The sequence below is a fragment of the Rana temporaria genome, chromosome 4 (genome assembly GCF_905171775.1).
Source record: "Rana temporaria chromosome 4, aRanTem1.1, whole genome shotgun sequence".
Classification (NCBI taxonomy): Eukaryota; Metazoa; Chordata; class Amphibia; order Anura; family Ranidae; genus Rana; species Rana temporaria.
In genome coordinates, this window is record NC_053492.1 from 472,002,964 (window position 1) to 472,030,616 (window position 27,653).

The window sequence follows — 27,653 nt, forward strand, 5'->3', positions numbered from 1 at the left end:
CCAAAAAATGATTGTGCACGCCCGTCGAACGGCGACAAACTATGGTACATTAAATTATCTACAGGAGATGATTTAAAAGCCTTTACAGGTTGCCAGCTTAGAGTTACACAGGAGGCCTGACACTAGAATTATTGTTCTTTCCAGGGCTGATCCTAGGCAGGGTGCACAGGGTGCTTTGCACCCAGGCGCCTGCAGAGGTGAGGGCGCCAATGAGGCAGAGTTCTCCCCTCCCTCCTCTCCTGTATCATGTTTGCAGTCTCGGACCGTCTCCTGTATCATGTCTGCAGTCTGTGACCGTCTCCTGTATCATGTCTGCAGTCTGTGACCGTCTCCTGTATCATGTGTGCAGTCTCTGACCGTCTCCTGTATCATGTCTGCAGTCTCTGACCGTCTCCTGTATCATGTCTGCAGTCTCTGACCGTCTCCTGTATCATGTCTGCAGTCTCTGACCGTCTCCTGTATCATGTCTGCAGTCTCTGATCGTCTCCTATATCATGTCTGCAGTCTCTGACCGTCTCCTATATCATGTCTGCAGTCTCTGACCGTCTCCTGTATCATGTCTGCAGTCCCTGACCGTCTCCTGTACCGTGTCTGGGGGTCTTTCTAACAGACTCTCTAACAGAAGTCCTCTCTGTGTCCATCAGAGAGGCCCCCCCTTCAGGTCCCAATAAAGTACTCTGCTTCTCTTCCTGTATTTTGTTTATTATTAAAGCGGTGGTTCACCCTAAACAAAAAGTTTCTACCATGAAATCCAGCATACTAGCGCGAGCTACAGTATGCCTTTATTTTATTTTTTTGGCGCCGTACTCACAGTTTAATCCCGTAGTGAAGTTTCAGACTCCCCACGGGGGAATGGGCGTTCCTATGCAGAGGGGAACATGATTGACGGCCGGCTATGGCACGTCACGCTTCCCGAAAATAGCCGGAGTAGGACTCGGCTCTTCACGGCGCTATACGGCGCCTGCGCACAGACTAGGAGCTGACTGCGCAGGCGCCGTGAAGAGCCAAGTCCTATTTCGGCTATTTTCGGGAAGCGTGACGCGCCATAGCCGGCCGTCAATCATGTTCCCCTCTGCATAGGAACGCCTACTCCTCGCGGGAGTCTGAAACTTCACTACGGGATTAAACTGTGAGTACGGCGCAAAAAAAATAAATAAAGGCATACTGTAGCTCGCACTAGTATGCTGGATGTCATGGTAGAATTACTATTATTATTTTTTTAGGGTGAACCCCGCTTTAAGAACTCATGTAAGGATCCCAGGGTAATGAAGACTTCATGGGGGAGCATTTCTGTGGTCGAGTCATTGCCATAGAAACATTTGTAAAGGGGAGGAGTTAGTAAAATGACCACGCCCATGTGGGGGCGCCAGAAATATTTCTGCACCCAGGCGCCTGTGACCCTAGGATCGGCCCTGGTTCTTTCTCTGATGTTCACAGCGATACCTTGCATGTCCGATGTGTGGGGCGATCGGCGTGGTTCGGGACCCACGTGCGCGTTTGCATTTCTTTCGCAAGCACAGGTTTTTTTTTTTTATTATTTATTTTATTTCCATTTATTTTTTTTGCTCAATTCTGCCCATCTTACTGCTTTTAATTCATTGATCCTAGTCTAGGTGGTCAGGGGTCAGGGAAGGATCCTAAGCTTCTGGCAGGTTCCAGTTCCTGGTCGGCATCGCTCTTCACACAGCAATGGTGGAAGATCAGCCTTTTACAAAGCAGCAGCACAAAGCCCTCTGAGATGTCACCATCAGGAGCTTCGTGTTACCAAGTCCATGTGAAGAGTAGATGTTAGTATGACAAGGCCACAGTCCGCTCCATTCACCCCATAGTTCTAAATGTGAATTGTTAAAGCAGAAACGGGCCGTTTTGTGCTTTAAATGGTGAACATTTTCGGGACCCAACGTGAGGAGCAACCGGCATGAACTGAGAGAGCAAAGGAACCATCATGGATGATTGAGAAGCTAGACACGTCTACGCCACTTGGGTATTCCATCTACATCCTAAACACCCTGGGGTAGATTCAGTAACATTTGCACAGTTTTTACGTAGGCGTTTTTGCCCTGCGCCCCCGCAAATTTTCTGCGCTACCCTCGATTCACGGAGCAGCAGCTCCGTAAATTGCGTGGGCGCTCCGGCAAAATGCCCGGCATAAGCGCGCGCAATTTAAATGATCCCGTAGGGGGCGGGAATCATTTAAATTAGGCGCGGTCCCGCGCCGAGCGTAGGGCGCATGCTCCGTCGGGAAACTTTCCCGACGTGCATTGCGGCAAATGACGTCGCAAGGACGTCATTTGCTTCAAAGTGAACGTGAATGGCATCCAGCGCCATTCACGATTCACTTACGCAAACGACGTAAAATTTAAACCTCGCGACGCGGGAACGCCGGGTATCCTTAGCATTGGCTGCCCCTGCTTTTAGCATGTGCAGCCTTACGCGAAACCCGACGTACGCAAACTACGTAAACTGCGTACGCAGGGCTCGCGTAACGTTGTGAATCGGCGTTAGTATGCAATTTGCATACTATACGCTGACCACAACGGGAACGCCACCTAGCGGCCTGTGTAAGAATGCAACCTAAGATATGAGGGCATAAGAGCCTTATGCCACGCATATCTTAGGCTGCAGTCGGCGTAACAAGCTCTCTGAATCAGGAGAAGTTGTTACGCCTGCGCAAGTAAGCAATTGCGCTGCGTAACTATGGTTACGCAGGTGCAATTGCTCTTTGAATCTGGGCCCCTGGCAACTGTGGAATTCATGGAATTAGAACATGGAATTTAAAATCCCAATCTTTTATCATGAATAAAGCTTGGATTGTAGCCTAATCTGGTGGGGACCAATATAGCTGAGATACTAGAGAAAATTCCAACATGGTGGAGGCTAGGGGTGTATTTAGGTTTTGTGCTGCCCTAGGCCTGACTAAACTCGTGCACCCCCTAATTTAAATATGACCCACCCCTTCCTGTCAAGGCCACACCCCTTGCGGTTTAAGACCCACCCTGAAAATTTTCAAGTGGGGACACTAGTTCTGATGGCCTGGCGGGATGGATTCCCTTAATTTGCATAGATTTCCTCTCACTTTGTGTTTGGCTATGGGATAGGAAGTGAAGGGAAATCTCTGCAATGGGACAGGGATGGTAAAAAATTAGAGGCAAGCCCCCCCCCACAGTTGCAGAATGCCAACCGCCCACATACTGGAAGTGCGGCCGATTTATGGGGGTGCTAAACTAATTTGCCTAACAGTGTAGCGCAAGCCGGCGGGGACGCTGCCCCCCTGCAAAGTGCTGCCCTAGGCCAGGATACAGCATTGGTGGAGGCTAAGGAGACGCTACAACAAGAATTAAATTGGCTTGACTGGTGGGCCCTCCAATGGGTTCATACAGAGACGGGCTTTGTTGACATGGGGCCCCACTCACGCCCATGATGGGAAAAATAACTCAAGGACAGGGGGCTTATCGGAATCTGGAAGCCCCCTTTAACAAGGCGGCCTCCAGATCCTGCTCTTTAATAACTAAGGAGATGTCACCTGGTGAACCCGCCCCCTTGTGACGTCATTGACTGAGTGCATTGACGTCACAAGGGGTGGTGTCACCGATATTCACTGGTTGTTAGACCTCATTCACACCTGAGCGTTTTGTAGCTTGAGGCCTGAAAAAAAAAATGATTCTCTATGGAGATGGCTCACATCTCCACTCCAAAAACGCCTGAAGCCAGAAGCTCCAAAACGCCCGAAGCTCAAACAAGTTCTGGGACCTTTTTTTTTTGGCAGATTTGGGCGTTTTCCTGATTTTATATTGGTGACCTTTTGACCTGTACAAAATCGCGGGAAAAAACGTGTCAAAATCGCTGTAAAATGGTGCGACTTTCTGCCTGAAAACCAGGGGTCAAGTCCTGGGGAAAAAAGTGTGGGAACTCCCACCCAAGATCCACTCCCCCACAAAAAAAAAAAAAAAAATGATACGCTCATATGCATAATTACTAAACCGCATGTTTTTTTATTTTTTCGATCCACTGTACCATAGTAATCCTTTATGTTACTGGCCGCTTCCTGTATATGGATTCATCGGGTAGTGTGCGGGTATTCCGTCACTTCCTCGATGCCGCAATGTCTCCTGGGAGTTTTTGTCATTGTTCCTAGGAGACATTGCGGAGGTCTGCCGCGAGTTATCGCAGGATTTAGAAAGAAGCAAGTTCTTTATAAATCCCGCGATAACTCGAGGAAGTGATGGAATACTCGCACACTACCCGTTGAATCCATATACAGGAAGCGGCCAGTAACATAAAGGATTACTAAGGTTTGCCTGCCCCTGACAGTGACCCGAGCTGGGCATCGCCGCTTTGTGAAGGATTGGCTCGGGCGGCTCGGCTGCTCTAGTCCTGCAAAGGGAACTGCGTTCCTGCTGTGAAAAAAGTGCAGGAACTCCGTTCCCACGCGTTCCCGCAGGACTTGAGCCCTGCTGAAAACGCTATGCTCGGGGGTAAATGGGGCCTTAGGGATGCTGGCGGCCCAGCTCCTGAGTCAGGGCTCTTAACGCTGCCTGAGCACAGCAGCGCTAAGGTCCTCTGTCCCTCAAAACTGGGGTAATACATTGGGAAAGTTAGGCCTTAGGCAACAATACATTGTGAGTGCGAGGCCTTAGGCGGTCGCCTAATTAAAGAGCCACCTCTAGGTTCATATTTAGACATTGAGACACTTTATCATACTTGGAGGGCATAGCTGTCCAATAGCTTTAATAGGCATGGCATCCCTTGACGCTAAGTGATCAGACTGGCACTAATCATATTATTCTCTTCACCCAACCACGTTCCATGCCCTTGTAAAGTACCATAAGATTAGAGTATCTAGTCTATAGACATGGAGGTCTCTCTCATGGAGTTTAGTGGTTTTGGAAGCGACCCAAGTATGACGTTCCCCCCTTTTCCTTTGCTCTACAGGACAAGCCGGCCCACCACGTTGGGACCTGACGAGGTTCCGGGAGATCTGGCCACACAATAGAACTGTGGGAATTTCTGGGCTGCCTTTAAAAATGACTTACACTGCACATCTACTCGAATGGACTTGATGGCCGGGACCCCAACCCCATTGTCGGCTTTACAATAGTATCGGCCACCCTGCATCCTCTGAACCTTCTCTATGCGCAGGGTCTCGTTGTAGATGGAGGTCTCCTGGAACTTTTCCGAGGCGCTGCCTGCTGTTTTTGTCCACCGCACCTGGAAAAAACAAAGAGAAAGAGCTCCACATTAAATGAATTGTATATGAATTATTGATTTTTTGTGCATTCGTACAGCACCAAAATACAGAGTGGCCATATCTGTCTCTGCACCAGAGGAGCTTACACTCTAATGTCCCCCACAGTCACACACTATTATTATTATACATTTCCAGGGCCGGCCCTATGATGGGACCGGGTGGTACCATGGGTACCAGGCGGCACTTTTAGTGAGGCGGCATACTGACGCCCGGCAGCCCGTTCCGCGGGCTGTGAGGAGCGTGGTGCCAGGCTGCCTAAGTGGACACTAGCGGGGGTGGGAGCAGTTTGCGAGTGAGCGGCGCCGCTGCTCGCTGTTATTGGTGACAGGAGCGGGCGGAGAGGGAGAGGACATTGAGAGCGGTGGGGGGTGGGATGAAGCAGTCAGCGAGTGAGCGGCGCCGCTGCCTGTGAGGAGCCCGGCGCCGCTGCTCGCTATTGGTGACACCGTGATAGGAAGGAACGGGCAGAGAGGACACTGCCGGGCTGCCTGAGTGGACACTAGCGGGTGGTCTAGGGGGGAGCAGTCAGCGAGTGAGCGGCGCCGCTGCCTGTGAGGAGCCCGGCGCCGCTGCTCGCTATTGGTGGTGACAGGAATGGGCGGAGAGGACACTGCCGGGCTGCCTGAGTGGACACTAGCGGGGGGGGTCTGGGGGGAGCAGTCAGCGAGTAAGCGGCGCCGCTGCTTGCTGTTAGTGGTGACAGGAGCGGGCGAAGAGGACACTGAGAGGGGGGGGTGTCAATCAGTGAGTGAGAGGCAGGGGAGCAGAGAGATTATGTCATCTTTCACTGCCCGCCCTGCATCAGGACAGTTCTGCCCTCACTTTGCACTGCAGCTGCAGGCAGCAGAGAGATTACAACATCTCTATGCTGCCTGTCTTTATTGTGGGACACAGCAAGTGACAAAATCTGTTGCAAATCCGCAACGTGGCGTGGCCACTTGACCATCCGCAACGTGTGGCAGGTGGCAATCAACAACATGTGGCAGGTGGCAATCTGCAGCGTGTGGCAGGTGGCAATCCACAACATGTGGCATCACTTTTCCACGCTCTATGGGCCACTTGACTGGACTTGCCCCCCAGGCCTAAGGCTGCCAGCCCTCCCCTGAAGCCAGGGAAACTCCTGATCCAGCAAGAAGCCCAATCAGACCATGGAGGAGAGATCACGTGACCATTTTTCTTCTCTCAGATCCACTCTGAATTGGCAGTTGATAATGGCGGCAAACAAAATGGCGACACACAAAGACTTTGCAATATATTTCCTATGGGAAGTCTAATAATAATATTACATAAGATGGATAACAATGTAGCACGATACCTGCGGCCGGGGATGTCCGTTAACCAGGCACTGCAGCACCAGCGTGTCGCCCTCTCGGATGGTGTAGACCCGTTCACTCACATTGTCATTGTTGTCCACACAGGCCTGACTGCCATGGATAATCTGAGCCTGAGCCGCAGCTGCGAAAACAGGAGAGAAGGAGATCAGTCTATGTCCTACAGCTGGGGCCCCAGTACCAGGGGGGCCACATCCCATATGATACAGTGCCTTGAAAAAGTATTCATACCCCTTGAAATTTTCCACATTTTGTCATGTTACAACCAAAAACGTAAATGTATTTTATTGGGATTTTATGTGATAGACCAGGGGTCTCCAAACTGCGGCCCGAGGGCCAGATATGGCCCTTTGCTAGCCTTTATCAGGCCCTTGGGGCACAATTCCTCCCACTGACACAAACTATAAGACACTATATCTTCCACCGATACCAATGATGGGATACTATTCCTCCTACTAATAGGGGGAATACTCCTCCTCCTATTGACCACCAAACCTGAGGCCATATTCATTCTCACTGATGCTGGGCCCATGACATTTCTGCCCCTACTGGCCACAATCCGGCCCTCCTAAAGTCTGAAGGACAATAAAGTGGCCCTTTGAAAAGTTTGGGGACCCATGTGAGAGACCAACACAAAGTGCCACATAATTGTGAAGTGGAAGGAAAATGATAAATGGTTTTAATTATTTTTTTTTACAAATAAATATGTGAAAAGTTTTGGGTACATTTGTATTCAGCCCCCTTTACTCTGATACCACTAACTAAAATCTAGTGGAACTAATTGGACTGAAAGATAATCTCTGGCTGAAAATTCACATACCGATAGGGATGAGCTTTATGTTCAAGTCGAACATGAGTTTGACTCGAACATTGGCTGTTCGCCCATTCGCAAAACAGCGAACAATTTGGGGTGCTCGCAGCAAATTTGAAAAGACGCGGAACACCCTTTAAAAGTCTATTGGAGAAATCTAAAGTGCTAATTTTAAAGGTTAATATGCAAGTTTGTCAGATCACCTGTGGCCAGGTGACAAGTGCACCCCGTTGGGGTCAGGGGTGCACCGCAGGGTAGTGAACCCTATGGCCAACTGCTGCGATTAGAGAGGAAGTGTGAACCCAAGATCGCCCAGGCCGCGGAGTCTAAGACCCAGCTTTGTGTTCACCAGAGCCTCTAGTGGTAAGGATGGCCTTCGCCGCAGCTGGATCCAGGTCGCGACCCCTGGGATCCCCTAGGTCACACTCCACAGAGAGAGAGGGGAAGCAGCAAGCAGACAAGCGGTAGTGATGGGTAAGCCGAGGTCGGGGCAACAGGCAGACAGGGGTAACCAAGGGACAGGCAAAAGGTCGAGATCATAGGCAAACAGGAGAAGTCAGGGACGAGCCAAAAACGGTACACAGAGAGGTAATCGTGGCACACTGCAGACAGGAACTTAAGCAAACAACACTGGTTGAACAGCAAAGCAGACTAGCAGTGCAATGGTTAATATAGGCTTCCTGGGATGGCCAAGGGTGGAGCAATGCAGGGAGGAAGGTGATAAAAGACAGTCAGAAGGAGGGTCAGGCCTCTAACGAACACATGGAGATCAGGTAAGATGCAGACTTTATTGCATATCCATGACAAAGTTATTGTCATAAAAAGTGTTTGGGGACCCAGGTCCTGCCCCAGGGGACATGTATCAGTGCAAAAAAAGTTTTAAAAACTGAATTTTTTTCGGGAGAAGTGATTTTAATAATGCTTAATGTGAAAAAATAAAAGTGGAATATTCCTTTACATTTCGTACCTGGGGGGTGTCTATAATATTCCTGTAAAGTAGCGCATGTTTCCCGTGTTTATAACAGTCCCTGCACAAAATGACATTTCAAAAGTAATTTAAAACTACTCGCAGCTATAATGAATTGTCGGGTCCCGGCAATACAGATAAAAGTCATGTAAAGTCATTGAAAAAAAAAATGTGCGGGGGTCCCCCCAAATTCCATTATCAAGCCCTTCAGGTCTGGTATGGATATTAAGGGGAACCCTGCGCCAAATTAAAAAAAGAAATGGCGTGGGGTTCCCACCAAATATCCACACCAGACCCTTATCCGAGCACGCAACCTGGCAGGCCGCAGGAAAAGAAGGGGGAAGAGAGAGCGCCTCCCCCCTCCTGAACCGTACCAAGCCACATGCCTCAACATCGGGAGGATGACAAGGGCCTCATTCCCACAACCCTTGCCCGGTGGTTGTGGGGGTCTGCGGTTGGGGGGCTTATCGGAATCTGGAAGCCTCCTTTAACAAGGGGACTCCCAGATCCTGGCCCCCCCCTATGTGAATTGGTAATGGGGTACATTGTACCCCTACCATTTCACCCAAAAAAGTGAGAAAAAAGCAGAAAACAAAACAAAAAACACACACACAAAGTTGGGACAAGTCCTTTAATAAAAAAGAAAATCCAGCGCCCTAATCCTTCTACGATCCCGTACCCACCACTACGAATGATACCGCACGAGCCATCTGACAGCTCTTTTATAACCGAGGGCGGGGCCACCCATGACGTGTGACCCCGCCCTCGGTTATAAAAGAGCTGTCAGGTTTAAGGGGTTATACCAGGATTATATTCAGCTGCAGGCATCATCCTGGTACCGTTGTTTAGAGCGGGCGATCGGCTTTCCAGGGATAACAACTGATGCGGCTAAAAGACTTTCGGTTCTTATCCCAGAGGAGCGGGAAGGGACATCCCCCGCCTCCCACTGCCTTTTGCCGCTCTTACCGGGCCTCCCGTCCCATTGGGAGACCCGATCCACGATCCGCCTTTTCCGGTGTCTAGACAAAGACTGGAACAAAGCCAGAAACGGCTTCCTTCCAGTCTCCTGTATGTAAACATGGAAGCGAGGTCACAACGTCACTTCTGGTTTACTCGGCTGCCACTGGCGCCGGTTTTTCCAAAATGTACAGTATTCAGAATCGCCGTTTTTTGCGATCTGAATACTTTGAAGTGTAAAGGAAGGATTTGGGGTCTTTTAGACCCCCGATCCCTCCATAAAGAGTACCTGTCACCACCTATTACTGTCACAAGGGATGTTTACATTCATTGTGACAGCAATAAAAGGGATCAGAATTTTTATTTTTTTAAACACAAGGTAAAATAATAAAAACAAATGAAATAAATAATAATACAAAACATGTTTAAAGCAATAAATCGCCCCCGAGAGCTCGTGCAGCAAAGAGAACGCATACGGAAGTCACGCCCGCATATGTAAACGGTGTTCAAATCACACATGTGAGGTATCGCCGCGATCGTCAGAGTGAGAGCAATAATTCTAGCCCTAGACCTCCTCTGTAACTCTAACCTGGTAACCGTAAAAAAAATGTTTTAAAGCACCGCCTATGGTGATTTTTAGGTACCGTAGTTTGTCGCCATTCCACGAGTGTGCGCAATTTTAAAGCGTGACGTGTTTGGTATCTATTTACTCGACGTAACATTATCTTTCACATTACACAAAAAATTAGGCTAACTTTACTGTTACTGTAAAATTCATGAAAGTGTCTTTTTCCACACAAATTGTGTATAACTACTTAAGACCCGGACCTTTAGGCAGGTAAAGGACCTGTCCAGTTTTTGCGATTCGCCACTGCGTCGCTTTAACTGACAATTGCGCGGTCAGGCGACGTGGCTCCCAAACAAAATTGGCGTTCTTTTTTCCCCACAAATAGAGCTTTCTTTTGGTGGTATTTGATCACCTCTGCGGTTTTTATTTTTTGCGCTATAAACAAAAATAGAGCGACAATTTTGAAAAAAATTCAATATTTTTTACTTTTTGCTATAATAAATATCCCCCAAAAACATATAAAAAATTTTTTTTTCCTCAGTTTAGGCCGATACGTATTCTTCTACATATTTTTGGTAAAAAAAATTCACAATAAGCGTTTATCGATTGGTTTGCGCAAAATGTATAGCGTTTACAAAATAGGGGATAGTTTTATTGCATTTTTATAAAAAAACATTTTTTTTTTACTACTAATGGTGGTGATCAGTGATTTTTTTCATGACTGCGACATTATGGCGGACACTTCGGACAATTTTGACACATTTTTGGGACCATTGTCATTTTCACAGCAAAAAATGCATTTAAAATGCACTGATTACTGTGAAAATGACAATTGCAGTTTGGGAGTTAACCACAAGGGGGCGCTGAAGGGGTTAAGTGTGACCTCATTTGTGTTTCTAACTGTAGGGGGTGTGGCTGTAGGTGTGATGTCATTGATTGTGGTTCCCTATATCAGGGAACACACGATCGATGACGCCGCCACAGTGAAGAACGGGGAAGCTGTGTTTACACTCACCTCTCCCCGTTCTTCAGCTCCGTGGACCGATTGCGGGACTCCATCGGCGATCGGGTCCCGCAGCCACGGTCACAGAGCTTAGGACCGGGTCGCGGGTGCGCACGTACCTGTACATGCCTGTGCCCAGCCGTGCCATTCTGCCGACAGTATATGTGCAGGAGGCGGTCCTTAAGTGGTTAAAAGACTGCTGCACAAATACGGTGTGACATAAAATATTGCAACAATTGCCATTTTATTCTCCAGATTCTCTGCTAAAATATATATATATTTAATGTTTGGGGGTTCTAAGTAATTTTCTAGCAAAAAATACTGGGCTGGATTCAGGTAGAATTGCGCATTTTTTACGGAGGCGCAGGGCAACGTTTTTGCCCTGCGCCCCCGCAAATTTGCTGCGCTGCCCTTGATTCACGGAGCAGTAGCTCCGTAAATTGTGTAGGCTCGCCGGCAAAATGCCCGGCGCAAGCGCGCGCAATTTAAATGATCCCGTAGGGGGCGGGAATCATTTAAATTAGGAGCGTTCCCACGCCGATCGTAGAGCGCAGGCTCCGTCGGGAAACTTTCCCGACGTGCATTGCGGCAAATGACGTCGCAAGGACGTCATTTGCTTCAAAGTGAACGTGAATGGCGTCCAGCGCCATTCACGATTCACTTACGCAACCTACGTAAATTTCAAATTTTGCGACGCGGGAACGACGGGTATACGTAACATTGGCTGCCCTTTCTAATAGCAGGGGCAGCCTTACGCAAAAACCGCCGTACGGAAACTATGTAAATTGCGTACGCAGGGCTCGCGCAACGTTGTGAATCGGCGTTAGTATGCAATTTGCATACTTTACGCTGAGCACGGCGGGAACGCCACCTAGCGGCCATCGCAAGAATGCAGCCTAAGATATGCGGGCATAAGAGCCTTATGCCGCGCATATCTTAGGCTGCAGTCGGCGTAACGAGGTTCCTGAATCAGGAGCATTCGTTACGCCGGGGCAAGTAAGCAATTGCGCTGTGTAACCTATGGTTACATAGGTTACACAGGCGCAATTGCTTCTTGAATCCAGGCCACTGATTTTAACTTATAAAACACCAAGGCCCAGATTCTGAAAGGGCTTACGACGGCGCAACACAATGTACGCCGTCGTAAGTCCTAATCTTGCCCGTCGTATCTATGCGACTGATTCTTAGAATCAGTTACGCATAGATAACCATTAGATCCGACAGGCGTAAGGCTCTTACGCTGTCGAATCCTAAATGCATTTTTTTTTCCGCCGCTATGTGTCGCCTCCGTCGTTTTCCCCGTCAAGTATGCAAATTAGCAAAATACGCGAATTCCTGAACGTACGCGCGGTCGACGCAGTGAAGTTACGACGTTTACGTTAGATTTGCGACGCGTAAAGTTGCTCCTGCTATATGAGGCCCAACCAATGTTAAGTATGGCCGTCGTTCCCGCGTCGAAATTTAAAATTTTAAAATGTACATCATTTGCGTAAGTCGTCCGTGAATGGGGCTGGATGCCATTTACGTTCACGTCGAAACCAATGACATCCTTGCGACGTCATTTAGCGCAATGCACGTCGGGAAATTTTAGGGACGGCGCATGCGCAGTATGTTCGGCGCGGGAACGCGCCTAAATTTAAATGCTCTACGCCCCCTACCCGGATCATTTGAATTAGGCGGGCTTGCGCCGGGGGATTTACGCTACGCCGCCGCAACTTTACAGGCAAGTTCTTTGTGAATAAAGCACTTGCCTGTAAAACTTGCGGCGCCGCAGTTTTACGCCCATCTACCAGAATCTGGGCCCAAATGTCAGAAATAGGCTTAGTCATGAAAGGGTTAATAAATGTCTCACAAGTCGGATCCCAAGTGTGAAAGTCGCCTTAGATAAACTTTCATTTTAATAGTTCCTGTATGCGAAACTTTCTAATAAACTCGGACGCAACTTCAGTGCTTTAAAACGTTGTCAATTCCAACGTAGCGACTCTGCGGAGACGAAACTCGGTGGGAGGTGGAAATAAAGAGATCCGCTCCTTCTGATCACAAAGGCGTTAATTTCGGATGAGCTTGGTAATTACGGCTAACCACCTTCTCCATCAGGTGCCATCGATTTCCTCTATATAAAGGGTTACAACTAAACAGAACCTTTTTCCTTCGCCCTAATGACGAGGCGTGTCGCCGGTCCGCGCTTCGGCGGCGTGACACAAAGTGGTCCTGCGACGGCTCCATCGCTTTCCATCGATTTAATCTCCCTCTGATATTATAATGGGGAGAATTGATGTGACCGCTTCCGAGCTTTTCCCGGGGAAATTATAGAAAGCGCGCTGAAAGTGCCACAATTAGGGACGGTTGTGAGGAGGAGAAGACGGATCTAATGGGACATTGTACTAGCGGAGTGTTCAGCCAACAAAGGGAATCACTTAACCTCCCGGCCTGCGCCGCGCAGAGAGATGTTACTTTTAATAAAATTACTTCTGTTGGTTTTTTAACAAAGTTCTCAAGGTCTGTGGTTACATTGTTTTCTGTTTGTTGGGAGATCAGGAAAACCAGACATGGGCTATAAATCAGCAAAGCCAATCGTTGGTGTGAATTCCGGGTACAGACGTTTCTAGATAGTTACATTGTTGCATATTGGACTAATGGAAGTAAGTACCGTATATACGGGAGTATAATCAGACCCGAATATAAGCCGAGGCACCCAATTTTAACACAAAACAAAAATGGGAAAACGTATATTGACTCGAGTATAAGCCTAGGGTACACAATGCCCATCTGCAGCCTCACTGCGCCCATCTGTGCCCATCTGCAGCCTCACTGTACCAATGATTTGCAGCCCCACTGTGCCCATCTGTGTCCATTTGCATCCTCACTGTGCCCATTTGCAGCCTGACTGTGCCCATCTGCAGCCTCACTGTGCCCATTTTTCAGCCTCACTGTGCCCATTGTAGACAATAGAAACAATAGAAACAATGGCCCGGATTCACAGACACTGGCGCATATTTATGCCGCCGTAGCGTATCTCCTTTACGCTACACCGACGCAGCGCAGAGAGGCAAGCACTGAATTCACAAAGCACTTCCTCCCAAATCTGCTCTGGGTTTCTCAGGCGTAAGTCGGCGTAAGTGGAAGTGGGCGTGAGCCATGCTAATGAGGCATGACCCCATGCAAATGATGGGCCGAGCGCCAGAGAGATACGTATCGTCAACTGCGCATGCGCCGTCCCGTGGGCGCATCTCAGTGCGCATGCTCACAATCACGTCGGAACAACGGCCTAAGATACCTCGGATTACTGCCTACGGCGGGAACGTAACCTACGCCTAGTCATATTCACGTCCAACGTAAACTAAGTAAAATACGCCGGCTTGTGTTCCCTTTGCATGGATGCTGCTGAGTTACACCTCCTTTATGGGGCATAACTTTGCACCGGACGTATGACTTTACGCCCACTGCGTCGGACGGACGTATGTTCGTGAATCGGCGTATCTCCCTCATTTGCATATGTGAATAGAAAATCAATGGGAGCGCCAAATATGTCCAGCGTAAATATGCGCCCACTCTACCCCGGCGAAGGCAAGTTACGTCAGTCGGATAAAGCCTATTTTCAGGCGTATCTAGTTTTGTGGGCACGGCGCATAGATACGACGGTGCATATTTGCACTTACGCGGCGTATCTCGAGATACCTTGGCGCAAGTGCTTTGTGAATCCGGGCCATTGCGCTTCAATCACCCTTGCCATGATGATTGAAGCGCCAACATCAGCCATTGACCATGAAAAAATTGCTTACCAGTGCCCCCCCCCCTCCCCCGTGGGCCTGCAAAAGGTTGGTGACCGCTGCTGCTATGGGCTCTAGCCCCAGATCTTTTGCAGACCTAGCAACGCCGCTGATTACAGGTATGAACCCCCATGGCGGTCCTTTGATAAGTCCATGTCCTTTGCCCCAGTAGAGGTAATAAATACCGCATTTATCGGCGTATACCGCGCACTTTTTTGCCCTGAAAATCAGGGCAAAATCGTGGGTGCGCGGTATACGCCGATACCCGCTTTCCCGCGCCGAGTTTGAATACTGCGCCGACATATACAGAGCGCAGTACACTCGGGTATAGTCGGCCAGTCTCGGGTCCTCTCGCGCTGACGTCCTGGACGTACAGGACGTCAGCGCGAGAGTAGCCGAGCCTGCCCGACAATACACGAGTGTACTGCGCTCTGTATATGTCGGCGCAGTATTCAAACTCGGCGCGGGAAACGAGCGGGGAGGACGCGAGGACGCCGCAGAAGGACGCCGGACCCGAAGAAGAGGACACCTGAAGCCGCAGACGGACGCCGGACCCGACGAGGCCGCCGATGGACGCCGCGCAAGACACCAAAACTGTAAGTACAAAAAAACTTTTTTCCACAGGAATTAGGGGCAACTTTAGGGGTGCGCGCTATATGCGGGAGCGCGCTATACCCCGATAAATACGGTATATTGGGCCAATGTTGACTATCTCTGCACACATCAAGCAGGGAGCCCAGGTGGGGAAGACGCGGCAGACACTGGAAATACACGTTAATAATTCATGGCGGTGAAACATCGCTAGACGAAGCATCACTCACACAGCATCCCGCCTGACAGTCAGGAGAGTCGGTGCCTGGGGATCGAGCCCTTTCATCCTGCCAGTTAGAGCTGCAGTTTGTGTTATATAAACAGGCCGCGTTATTATTATCCGAGCCGCGTACATACCGCCCCCCCACCCCCCTCACATATCTGTACCCAGAGACGCACACCTGTCACTAAACTGCTCATTATCAAACCCTCGCCTGACCCGCAGCTCCGCTCCATCAATGTTGTTTTACTTTACTTTTGATGTGGATGTGTTATTTTTTTTTCTTTTCTATCTCTGGCAGCAAAAATGTTTATTAAACCAAAAAGGTGGCGGAAAGGATTCACTCCCTTTTTTTCCCCAACTGTTGAAATGAGTAAGCGGCAGTGGAGGGAGGCACGATGCCAAATTCCCATCCGCCTGTTCCTGAGTGCCTTACAAAGTTGGGATCAGGGCCGTCTTAATAGCATCATGGGCCCCTGGGCAAAGTATTGCTCTGGGGCCCCTACAATGGTGACAGTGCAGGTAAACAGACATCAAGTAGGTAGGAGGCAGACTGCCTCCCCTGTGTATCTATCACTCTCAGTGCCATCATGGGGGGCCCCCCCCAATTTTGGGGCAGCGTGGGCTCAAGGACCAGCTGCTTTGGGGAGAAAACAGGGGCCCCCATGCAGCTGGGGCCCCTGGGCAGTGCCCAGGTGTGCCCTCTCATTAAGACAGCCCTGGTTGGTATCAGGCTGGCAGTGGGAGTGGCTGATCAGCAAGAAAATGGGTGGGATGTTGAGGTAAGGGTAGTGGGCTTGGACATAGAGAGGGGGTCTGAGGGTGTCAAAATTATAAATAGTCCAAAGGGCAGGCAGGAGGTGGGGTGGTGATAAGGAACCTGCAGGGATGCCGGTTCTGAACAGTGCTGGTGACACTAATGTAACCAAATACGATGACCATGGAGCATCTGGGTTAACCAGGGAGGCACTGGGTTGCCAGGTCAAGCTTGCAAGCTATTACATTTAAAGATTAGTTATGCCAGTATTACTATTCCAGAGGGGGGTGCAGGAGGCCATCTTAAACTGGAGTATGTGGGGCAGAGCTTTTTTTCTCAGAAAATAGGTGCAGGAACTCAACCGTGACCCCGTTCAGATTTCAAAAACGGTAGAAGGGTCTTAAAGGGGCATTAAATACCAGGATTGCATTACATACAGAGTGCAGAGTTCAGGGGGTTACACACAGAGTGCAGAGCTGTCACTTGTAAACACAGAAACCAGACTTCTGTGTTTACAAGTGATTGTGGTGAGCAGGCACCAAAGGGTCTGAGCCAAAGGTGGCGGAACTGAGTTCCCCCAAGTTCCCCTGAAAAAAAGCCCTGATGTGGGGTATAAATAAGGGGGTTGGAGATGCAACATTGCCACCCACACCCAACTGTTGCCTGGGTATTTCTACCGTTGTTGTTTGTTGATCCGGATCGTGTATTGCCACTACGGTTTCTTTATTGCTTGTGCATTGCCACCACTGCCCACAAATTTCTCTTTTATTGCCACCAATGCCCATTTTTCTCCATGCATTGCCACCATTGCCCATTTGTTGTTCTTGTATCACCATCATTGCCCATTGGTTAGACTTGTATTGTCATAATTGCCCATTGGTAATCTTGCATTGCCATTATTGCCCAATGATTACTCTTGTATTGCCTTTTTTGGCCATTGTTGATAAGCATGATTGCTTATTGGTTATTCTTGCATTGCCATTATTTCCATTAGTTTTTCTTGCTTTGCCATTTTTGCCTATTGGTCATTCTCGTATTGCCCTTATTACTCATTTATTGCTCTTGTATTGCCATTCTTTCCCATCAGCAATACCTGCATTGTATTTTTTCCCATTGGTTACTCTTCTATCGCTATTATTGCCCATTGGTTACTCTTCTTTTGCTATTATTGCCCGTTGGTTACTCTTCTTTTGCCATTATTGCCCATTTTTTACTCTTCCATTGCCCATTGGTTTCTCTTCCATTGCCACCACCTCCTAATTTTCCCCATGTATTGCTACCAATGCCCATCTGCTAATCTGTTGCTACTATTACCCATTTGTTGTTTTCCATTGGTTACTCTATTGCCATTATTGCCTATTGGTTACTCTTCTTTTGCCATTGTTGCCCATTGGTTACTCTTCCATTGCCCATTGGTTACTCTTCCATTGCCACCACCTCCTTATTTTTCCCCATGTATTGCTACCAATGCCCATCTGCTCATCTGTTGCTACTATTACCCATTTGTTGTTTTCCATTGGTTACTCTATTGCCATTATTGCTCATTGGTTACTCTTCTTTTGCCATCGTTGCCCATTGGTTACTCTTCCATTGCCCATTGGTTACTCTTCCATTGCCACCCCCTCCTTATTTTTCCCCATGTATTGCTACCAATGCCCATCTGCTCATCTGTTGCTACTATTACCCATTTGTTGTTTCCTGTTGGTTACTCTTCTATTGCCATTATTGCCATTGGTTACTCTTCTTTTGCCATTATTGCCCATTGGTTGCCCTTCCATTGTCGCCCTTTTTTTCCCCGTGTATTGCCACCGATGCCTATTTGTTGACCATGTATTGGAAACATTGCCTATTTGTTAATCTTGTATTGCTACCAATTCCCATCTGCTCATCTGTTGCTACTATTACCCATTTGTTGTTTTCCATTGGTTACTCTATTGCCATTATTGCCCATTGGTTACTCTATTGCCATTATTGCCCATTGGTTACTCTTCTTTTGCCCATTGGTTACTCTTCCATTGCCACCACCTCCTTATTTTTCCCAATGTATTGCTACCAATGCCCATCTGCTCATCTGTTGCTACTATTACCCATTTGTTGTTTCCCGTTGGTTACTCTTCTATTGCCATTAGTTACTCTTCTTTTGCCATTATTGCCCATTGGTTGCCCTTCCATTGTCGCCTTATTTTTCCCCATGTATTGCCACCGATGCCTATTTGTTGACCATGTATTGGAAACATTGCCTATTTGTTAATCTTGTATTGCTACCAATTCCCATCTGCTCATCTGTTGCTACTATTACCCATGTGTTGCTCCTAAATTGCTACAATTGCCCATTTTCTTCCTCCATATCATCGTAATTGCCAATTGGCTGCCTATGTATTGCCATAGTTAGATGCTTATTGCTCACCTTTAGTCACAATTGCCAGTATGTTGCACACTATTGCCCATTGATTACTCTCGATTGCCAAAATTGCCATTGTTTTGTCTTGCATTGCCATTATTGCCTATTGTCTATTCTTGTATTGTCTTTATTTCTCATTGATTGCTCTTGTATTGCCATTATTTCCCATCAGTAACTTTTGTATTGTCATTATTTCCCGTTGGTTACTCTTCTATTGCCATTATTGCCCATTGGTTACTCTTCCATTTGCACTACCTCCTTATTTTAACTCATGCCCATTTGTTGACCATGTATTGCCACTATTGCCTATGGCCCAGATTCTCAAAGGGCTTACGACGGCGCAACGCCATGTACGCCGTCGTAAGTCCTATTCTGGACCGTCGTATCTATGCGACTGATTCTTAGAATCAGTTACGCATAGATATCCATTAGATCCGACAGGCGTAAGGCTCTCTTACGCCGTCGGATCTTAACTGCAATTTTTTTTTGCCCGCCAGGTGGCGCCTCCGTAGTTTTCCCCGTCGAGTATGCTAATTAGCGGGAACGCGCTTAATTTAAATGCTACACGCCCCCTATCCGCCTATTTTAAATTAGGTGGGCTTGCGCGGGGTGATTTACTCTACGCCGCCGCAACTTTACAGGCAAGTTCTTTGTGAATAAAGCACTTGCCTGAAAAACTTGTGGCGGCGTAACGTAAATGAGATACGTTACGCCCGCCCTAAGTTAGGCCATTCTACGAGAATCTGGGCCTATTTGTTTTTCTTGTATCGCTATAATTTCCCATCTTTTGCTACTATTGCCCATTTATTGCTCTTAAATTGCCACAATTGCCCATTTTCTGCCCCATATCATCATAATTGCCAATTTGCTGCCCATGTATTGCCATAGTTAGATGCTTCTTGCTCACCTTTAGTTACAATTGCCAGTATGTTGCACATTATTGCCCATTGATTACTCTTGTTTTGCCATTATTGCCTATTGGTTATTCTTGCATTGTCTTTATTTCTCATTGATTACCCTTCTATTGCCATTTTTTCCATTGGTTACTCTTCCATTGCCATCACCTCCTTATTTTTCTCCATGTATTGCCACCAACGCCCATTTGTTGACCATGTATTGCCACCATAGACTACATGTTACTTTTGTATTGCCATCATTTCCTATTTGTTGCTCATCTTGTGCTATTATTGCCAATTTGTTGCTCTTAAAATGCCACAATTGCCCATTTTCTGCTGCCATATCATCATAATTGCCTGTTTGCTTCCCATGTATTGCCATAGTTCAATGCTTCTTGCTTACCTTTAGTCACAATTTCAAGTATATTGCTCATGTACTGTATTTCTGCTATTACCTGTGTGTTGCCCAATGCCCACATATTGCCACATCTGCCTGTATTTTGCAACACAGTGCTACAGTTCAATGTGTGTGTTGGTAATTTTTATGGACCATAGTCCCCCTGCAAAAAAGGCCACTACCCTAAAATCTTCTTTTGACATGCTCCTCACACTATGGTTCCCTTGCAGAATCTTGAGATCACAGGGTTCCAAAGATTCCCAGGTATGGTTGTCACCCTTTTTATGCTATGCACAAAAGATGAACAATGCTTTCACAGTCTGTTTATATCTTTATTAGTGTTGCTCACGAATATTCGTATTGCGAATATTCGGCTCGAATATGGCATATTCGAGTATTCGCGATATATTTCGAATTTCGCGGTGAATATTCGCGATTCCGAATATTCGCATTTTTTCAATTTTATTTTTAAAACAGATCACATCCTATCGATGTCTAAAAGCATTGCTGGTATGATTAGAGACCCTGGGCCGAGTAGCTAAGCTGAGGCGATCCTTTTATGTTTCTGAATTTAAAAAAAAAAAATTGCGAATTTTCGCTAATGCGAATGCGAAAATGATTGCGAATTTTCGATAACTGTGGTAGGAGAACTCTGATTGTCTCTGATGCAAAAGGGGGGGGGCTTTGTGTATGTTTCTGTTATGAATATTTGTATGTTTGATATTATTATTTTTTGTAAGAAGGAAAAAATTGCGCATACCTTAAAAAAAGGGGAGAATACAGCAGCAACTCAAAAATGTTATACAACATAAATTAATACAAGACAGAAAATGGAGTCGCTCTACAAGAATAAAAAATATGTCTAGTGACAAGACATGTGGGCAAATTATAAAATAAGCAAGCGCAAATAACTTGTGAAATACACAGTGAAACAAATATATAAAGAAATATAGTCCCAATAATAGAAAAATAATATTTCATAAAAATGTCTTTGATATGTGAAGTGAAAAAAAGTCCAAAGCATGCAGCATGAACGTGTTCAATCTTCAAGGTGTTTGATTGACAAACGGCTGTGACAGATGGATAGAGTAAAGAATCACCACCAATGCAAAACACTTTTTATTTTCTATTGTAAAATATCAAGAATATTCTGAGCCAATCAGAGTGCTCCTTCCGCATTTGCCGAATATTCGCAATTATTTTGTATTGTAAAATATCACGAATATTCTGAGCCAATCAGAGTGCTCCTACAGCATTTGTCGAAATTGCGCAGTAAATATCGCATTCGCATTTTGCGAAATTTCGAAAAAATATCAAGAATATTCTGAGCCAATCAGAGTGCTCCTACCGCAGTTATCGAAAATTCGCAATTATTTTCGCATTCACAATAGCGAAAATTCGCAATCATTTAATTTCGATAAAATATCACGAATATTCGAATTTAGCGAATATATCTCGAATATTCGACTATATATTCGAGATATATCGCGAAATCGAATATGGCGTATTCTGCTCAACACTAATCTTTATATACCCTCCAAAAACATTTCCTAGGCTTCCCAGCTGTGCATTAAGTCGTTGGCCCCCACAATATTCTAAACTGTCAGTGCAGGCAATAGGAGGCCAGCATCAGATAAGCTCTCCACACTTGACTGCGCGGTAGACCTGACATGGTGTAAAGTGCGTAAATCTTGGCCTGACTGCAGAGGAGATCATTAAAACCTGTCTAATTACAGCAACTGGCGGGCACGAGGCTCCAAATCTCACTCCAAACACCAATTAGTAACAAACGGCACTCGCAGGGCTGCAAAAGACGCCGCTGTGTCAACAACGGGGACCGCAAGCTACCGACAGAGCGCATATAATTCAGGAATACTTTTAAATATATAAGTAGGGAAGAATTATAGTTTACAGCAGCAAAGAGGCCGGGAAAACCATTGTTGTCAGAGCAAATTTCTCAGTGGCGGTGCGTCCATATAGGGTGCAGGAGCGCCGCCGCCCCTTCTCTCCTGCACCGCTCTATCACCATAGATAGGTTCATGCATTGAATGAATCTATGGTCGCTGCTGACATCCCCTATTCAGGTGTCCGGACCCTTTTCAGGCACTGGGCACCTGAATTACAGTGGGGGGGGGGGTATTTTTTGGAAGCAACTGATTAGAGCCGAAGGCTGTAATAGGTGCCAAAAAATGTGAACTGCTGGCGCTATGCTGGGCGTTCGCTGTTCACTCAGCTGTGTGTTAGCAAAGCGAAGGAATTCGCTTTGCTAAGACTGAATCCGCCGCTCAGCCAATCAGGTTGCTGGGTCTGTTACCGGTCACCTGATTGGCTGAAACATCAGGCGCTGTGATTGGACACCTGAGAGAGGACGAAAGAAGACATGGAGGATGTGCAGGAGACCGCCGCTGACCCGCTCCGAGACAGGTAAGTTCCAGGCGAACTGGCAGCATCAGATGGGGCACACTGGGGGTATCTGATAGGGGAACACTGGCAGCAACTGATGGGGCACACTGGCAGCATCTGATGTGGCACACTGGCAGCATCTGATGGGGCACAGTAGCAGCAATTGATGGGCACACTGGCAGCATCTGAGGGGGGCACAGAAGCGGCAATTGATGGGCACACTGGCAGCATCTGATGGGGCACAGTAGCGGCAATTGATAGGCACAGTGTCAGCAATTGGTGGGCACAGTGTCAGCAATTGATAGGCACAGTGGCTGCATTTAATGGACACAGTGGTGGCAATTTATGGGTACAGTGGCAGCGTTCGATGGCACAGTGGCTGCATTTGATGGACACAGTGGCAGCGTTTGATGGGCACAGTGGCAGCGTTTGATGGGCACAGTGGCTGCGTCTGATGGGCACAGTGGCTGCAATCAATGGTTTATTTTTTAGTTTGTTTGCTCCCCCCAAAAATGTTGAGCACCAGCCACCACTGTTTAATGCTTTGCCAAAATGTCCCAATATCAGAGGCTACCTGCTGCTAAATCAGTATCTTTGTGTCTTGGAAAATCTCAGGGACCCTAAATATCCAACCAATTATGGCTCATTTGTTTAATTGGGATGAATAAATAAAGAATAATGTATCGTTCACCCCCAGGGGCCCGGGTCCCCCCTTGCTAGTACAGAGGCTGCCAGTCACACAAGCTCAGTCCCATGCACACCAACAATTAAGGTTCAGTCTAAGGAAGTCTTTTAAATATTCATTGCTGAAGAACCTTAACAAGGGAGGGGTTTTAGGGTCACAGTATACTCCAACGCGATCAATAGCAATAATGGCCCTTCCTGGAGGTAACAAAGAATGGCCAGTATATCTATCAGAGCCGTCCCAGTCCATGTATCAACCTCTGGCACTTAGATCCCTTCTTGCACAAGCACACCCACAGTCCACAGCAAGGTCTTTACTCACAATGTCCTTGGCACTATCTGCAACTTATCATCCACAGGTAGATCCTCAGATAAAAAAAGAAAAACCTTCTCCAGACCAGGACTTCAAAAGAGTGCCCTCCAGCAAATATTCCTAGCAGTCTTCCCCGGGTCCTCAGCCCAGCTCCTGCTGAGACCCAGACTGGAATCTCCTGCCCAGTGGCGGCTGGTTCTAAATTTTTTTTAAGGGGGGTGGCTAACAAACCACCGACCCCCCCCCCTCCCACGCCTGCCCGTCCCACTTGCCCGCTCACTCGCCCGCTTGCAAGCCCAACAGCCGCTCACTTACCCCATCCAGGTCGCAAGCGTTTTCGGCGGCTTCCCCGGCTTCTCCTCCTGGCCAATTTGGTCGCTTCTTCTCCCAGCCAATCCGGTCTTAGGACCCGCTTCCTGTCCTGATTGGCCTGGGAGGAGAAGCAGGAATATACTCTGACTCGGTTTGCGGGTGTTGAGACAAGCAGAATTCAAGCTAAATAGGCCTGCAATTTTCCTGGAACGGATTATGCTCGTAATCCGAGGTTCAACTGTATATATAAATATATACATATTATATACATATATATATATATACATATACATATACATATACATATACATATACATATACATATATATATATATATATATATATACACACAGTTGCAATAAAAAGTATGTGAACCCTTTTGGAATTATATGGATTTGGATTTCTGCACAAATTGGTCATAAAATGTGATCTGATCTTCATCTAAGTCACAACAACAGACAATCACAGTGGGGTAGATTCAGGTAGGGGAGCGCACTACTACGGAGGCGCAGCGTACCGTTTTTACGCTACGCCTCTGTAAATTACGTGCGCTACGCTTCATTCACGAAGCAGTAGCTCCGTAATTTGCGCGTGCGCTCCGTAAAACTGGCCGGCGTAAGCGTGCGTAATTTAAATGATCCCGTAGGGGGCGTGGATCATTTAAATTAGGCGCGTTCCCGTGCCGAACGTAGTGCGCATGCTTTCGTCGGGAAACTTTCCCGACGTGCATTGCGGTAAATGACGTCGCAAGGACCTCATTTGCTTCAACGTGAACGTAAATGGCGTCCAGCGCCATTCACGATTCACTTCTGCAAACGACGTAATTTTCAAAAATCGCGTCGCGGGAACGACGGGTATACTTAGCATTGGCTGCCCCTGCTAATAGCATGAGCAGCCTTACGCAGAAACCAACTAACGCAAACGACGTAAAATGCGAACGCCGGGCGCGCGTACGGTTGTGAATCGGCGTGAGTATGCAATTTGCATACTCTACGCTGACCACTACGGGAACGCCACCTAGCGGCCATCGTAAGAATGCATCCTACGATACGACGGCATAAGAGCCTTATGCCAGTCATATCTTAGGCTACAGTCGGCGTATCGAGCTTTCTGAATCAGGAGAAGTTGATACGCCGGCGCAACTAAGCAATTACGCTGCGTATCTATGGATACGCAGACGCAATTGCTTTCTGAATCTACCCCAGTCTGCTTAAACTAATAACACACAAATAATTAAATGTTACCATGTTTTTATTGAACACACCATGTAAACATTCACAGTGCAGGTGGAAAAGGTATGTGACCCCTTGGATTTAATAACTGGTTGAACCTCCTTTGGCAGCGATAACTTCAACCAAACGTTTCCTGTAGTTGCAGATCAGACGTGCACAACGGTAATGGTGCAGGAATATCTAGGGGCAAGAGCAGACTTGGAGACCTTTCCAATAGAGCATCCACTGGGTTACTGGGTCTTGAGGATGAACCGCTGGCCAGAAATGGCTCAATATGCAATAGAGTTACTGGTCTGTGCTGCATCCAGCGTTCTTTTTGAACGCACATTCAGTGCTGTTGGAGGGTTTGTAACGGATCATAGAGTGCGCCTGTCCACAGACTCCGTTGATAGACTCACATTCATAAAAATGAATCAGTCTTGGATCAGCAGCTATCAAGCACTGGATGCTGATTGAATTTTCTATGGATGTGGGACCCCTTTAAGACTGCCTATGCTGAGTGACTATCCTATTCCTCCTAAATCTTGATGATGCTATTCTAACAATATTTTTGGTTTAGAGCACCACCACTGCCTAAGGCCCAATTTTTCTGCCCCTGTTTAACAGGGGCATTTAATTACAATTCTTGATCTAATATTTCACAGTAGGACCCGTTCCTGCGCCCACCAAGAACTGTGAGGGCTTACAGTGTTTTATTACCACCAACACCTAAGGCCCAATTTTCTGCAGAGTGGAACCTCGGATTGCGAGTAACGTGATTAATGAGCGTTTCACAATACGAGCACTGTATTTTTAAAAATCCTGACTCGGTTTGCGAGTGTTGTCTCACAAAACGAGCAGGATTCAAGCCAAAGCTTTGTGCAGTACCATGTTTGACCTGAGGTGGAGGGGGGCACCGGAGCCGAGCAGACACGATCGGAGCTGTTCGGAAAACCTTTGGAAATACTTTTTTTTTTTTTATGAATACACCCCCTCTACTGAATACCCCATACTCAGTAAACATCAAAAATCCAGCATCTACTTGTATGCTTTTTCACCCTGTTGGTGATTATGAACTCAAGTTGTACATCTCATTGTTGGTGGTTCACCTTCTTGGCATTTGACAGCAACAGCTCAGTTAAAAAAAAATAATCGAAAGAACGCTCAGTTCTTTTTTAATATCTCTTTAAAAATGCTTCAGAGTCTTTAGCCATCCAGTAAGAGTTAATTAGCGGCTACAATTCGCGCAATAGCTCTGGCCCCTCCCCTTCCTCATTAGTGTTGAAAATGAAGCCAATTAGCGCATTTAGCTTCACAAATTAGCAGCTGCGTTTAGGTAAGGTGACAAGAAGTGTTACCAGATATAGGAAACGTGTGACTTTATGTATCATATAAAACATGAATTCAGTGATTTGATCCAATATTAACCCACGGAGAGCTGGTTTGTATTTTCAGAGGCGCACAAACATCTGCATGGACCCTTCTGAAATCAAGTATCGTGTGGGGTCTCTACAGCTCAGGGACTTCTAGTTGAAAACTTATTTTTCAAAGAACCATCTTATCTTGCCATTCTTCCTCATTGGTTACTCTTCTATTGCCATTATTGCTCATTGGCAGGGGCCGATCCTAGGCAGAGTGCACAGGGTGCATTGCACCCAGGCGCCTGCAGAGGTGGGGCCGCCGAACATCTAACAGACTCTCTAATAGAAGCCCTCTCTGTGTCCATCAGAAAGGCCCCTCTCTAGGTCCCAATAAAGCCCTTTGCTTCACTTCCTGTATTTTTTTTTATTGTTAAGAGATCATGTAAGGATCCCAGGCAGTGGCGGCTCTTTAATTAGGCAAATTAGGCGGTCGCCTAAGGCCTCGCGGCCGCCTAACTAACCCAATGCATTACCCCAGTTTTGAGGGACAGGGGACCGTAACGCTGCCGTGCTCAGGCAGCGTTAAGAGCCCTGACTCAGGAGCGGGTCCGCCAGCGTCCCTAACAACCAGTGAATATTGGTGACACCACCCCTTGTGACGTCAATGACCCAGCATGCCCTCAGTCAATGACATCACAAGAGGGTGGGAGTCACCAGGTGACATCACCGGGTGGCCCCCGCCTCTTAGTTATTAAAGAGCAGGATCTGGGGGGCCGCCTTGTTAAAGGGGGCTTCCAGATTCTGATAACCCCCCTGCCCGCCGACCCCCACAACCACCGGCCAGGGTTGTGGGGAAAAGGCTCTTGTCCTTGAATTATTTTTCCCAACATGGGTGTGAATGGGGCCCCGTGTCAAGTTTTGCCTAAGGCCTCACAAAGCCTAGAGCCGCCTCTGATCCCAGGTTAATGAAGATTTCGTGGGGGAGCATCTCTGTGGTTGAGTCATTGCCATAGAAACATTTGTAAAGGGGAGGAGTTAGTAAAATGATGACTCCCATGTGGGGGCGCCAGAAATATTTCTGCACCCAGGCGCCTCTGACCCTAGGATCGGCCCTGCTCATTGGTTACTCGTTCTATTGCCACCACCTTCCTTATTTTTTCCCAATGTATTGCCACTAATGCCCATTTGTTGACCAGGTATTGCCACCATTGCATATATGTTGCTCCTGTATTGCTACTAATTACCCATTTTTTGCTCATCAGTTGCTTCTACTGCCCATTTGCTGCTCTTAAACGCCTGCCAACGGCCGCACGAACATTTACGTCAACAGAATGGCACGGACAGGCAAATGGGCGTATATATACGTCCCCTTTAAATTGCCGCCGTGTGGTCGCTGATGTGACCGTGCCCACGGAACCTGCACCCTCGGTGTCCCACGATCAGGTCACGGAG

General features: G+C 47.3%; 1 protein-coding gene across 5 annotated transcripts in view; it reads right to left on the minus strand.

The window, feature by feature from the left end:
• MDGA1 (MAM domain containing glycosylphosphatidylinositol anchor 1) overlaps positions 1-27,653 on the minus strand; it is a 424,007-nt gene that overhangs the window by 215,299 nt on the left and 181,055 nt on the right. For all 5 annotated transcript variants that reach the window (XM_040351805.1, XM_040351804.1, XM_040351807.1 and 2 more), the window contains exons 2-3: positions 6,564-6,703; positions 5,034-5,208 (exon numbers count right to left, since the gene is read on the minus strand). In XM_040351805.1, the coding sequence (XP_040207739.1) occupies positions 5,034-5,208; positions 6,564-6,703 (315 nt within the window). The remainder of the gene's footprint in view (positions 1-5,033; positions 5,209-6,563; positions 6,704-27,653) is intronic.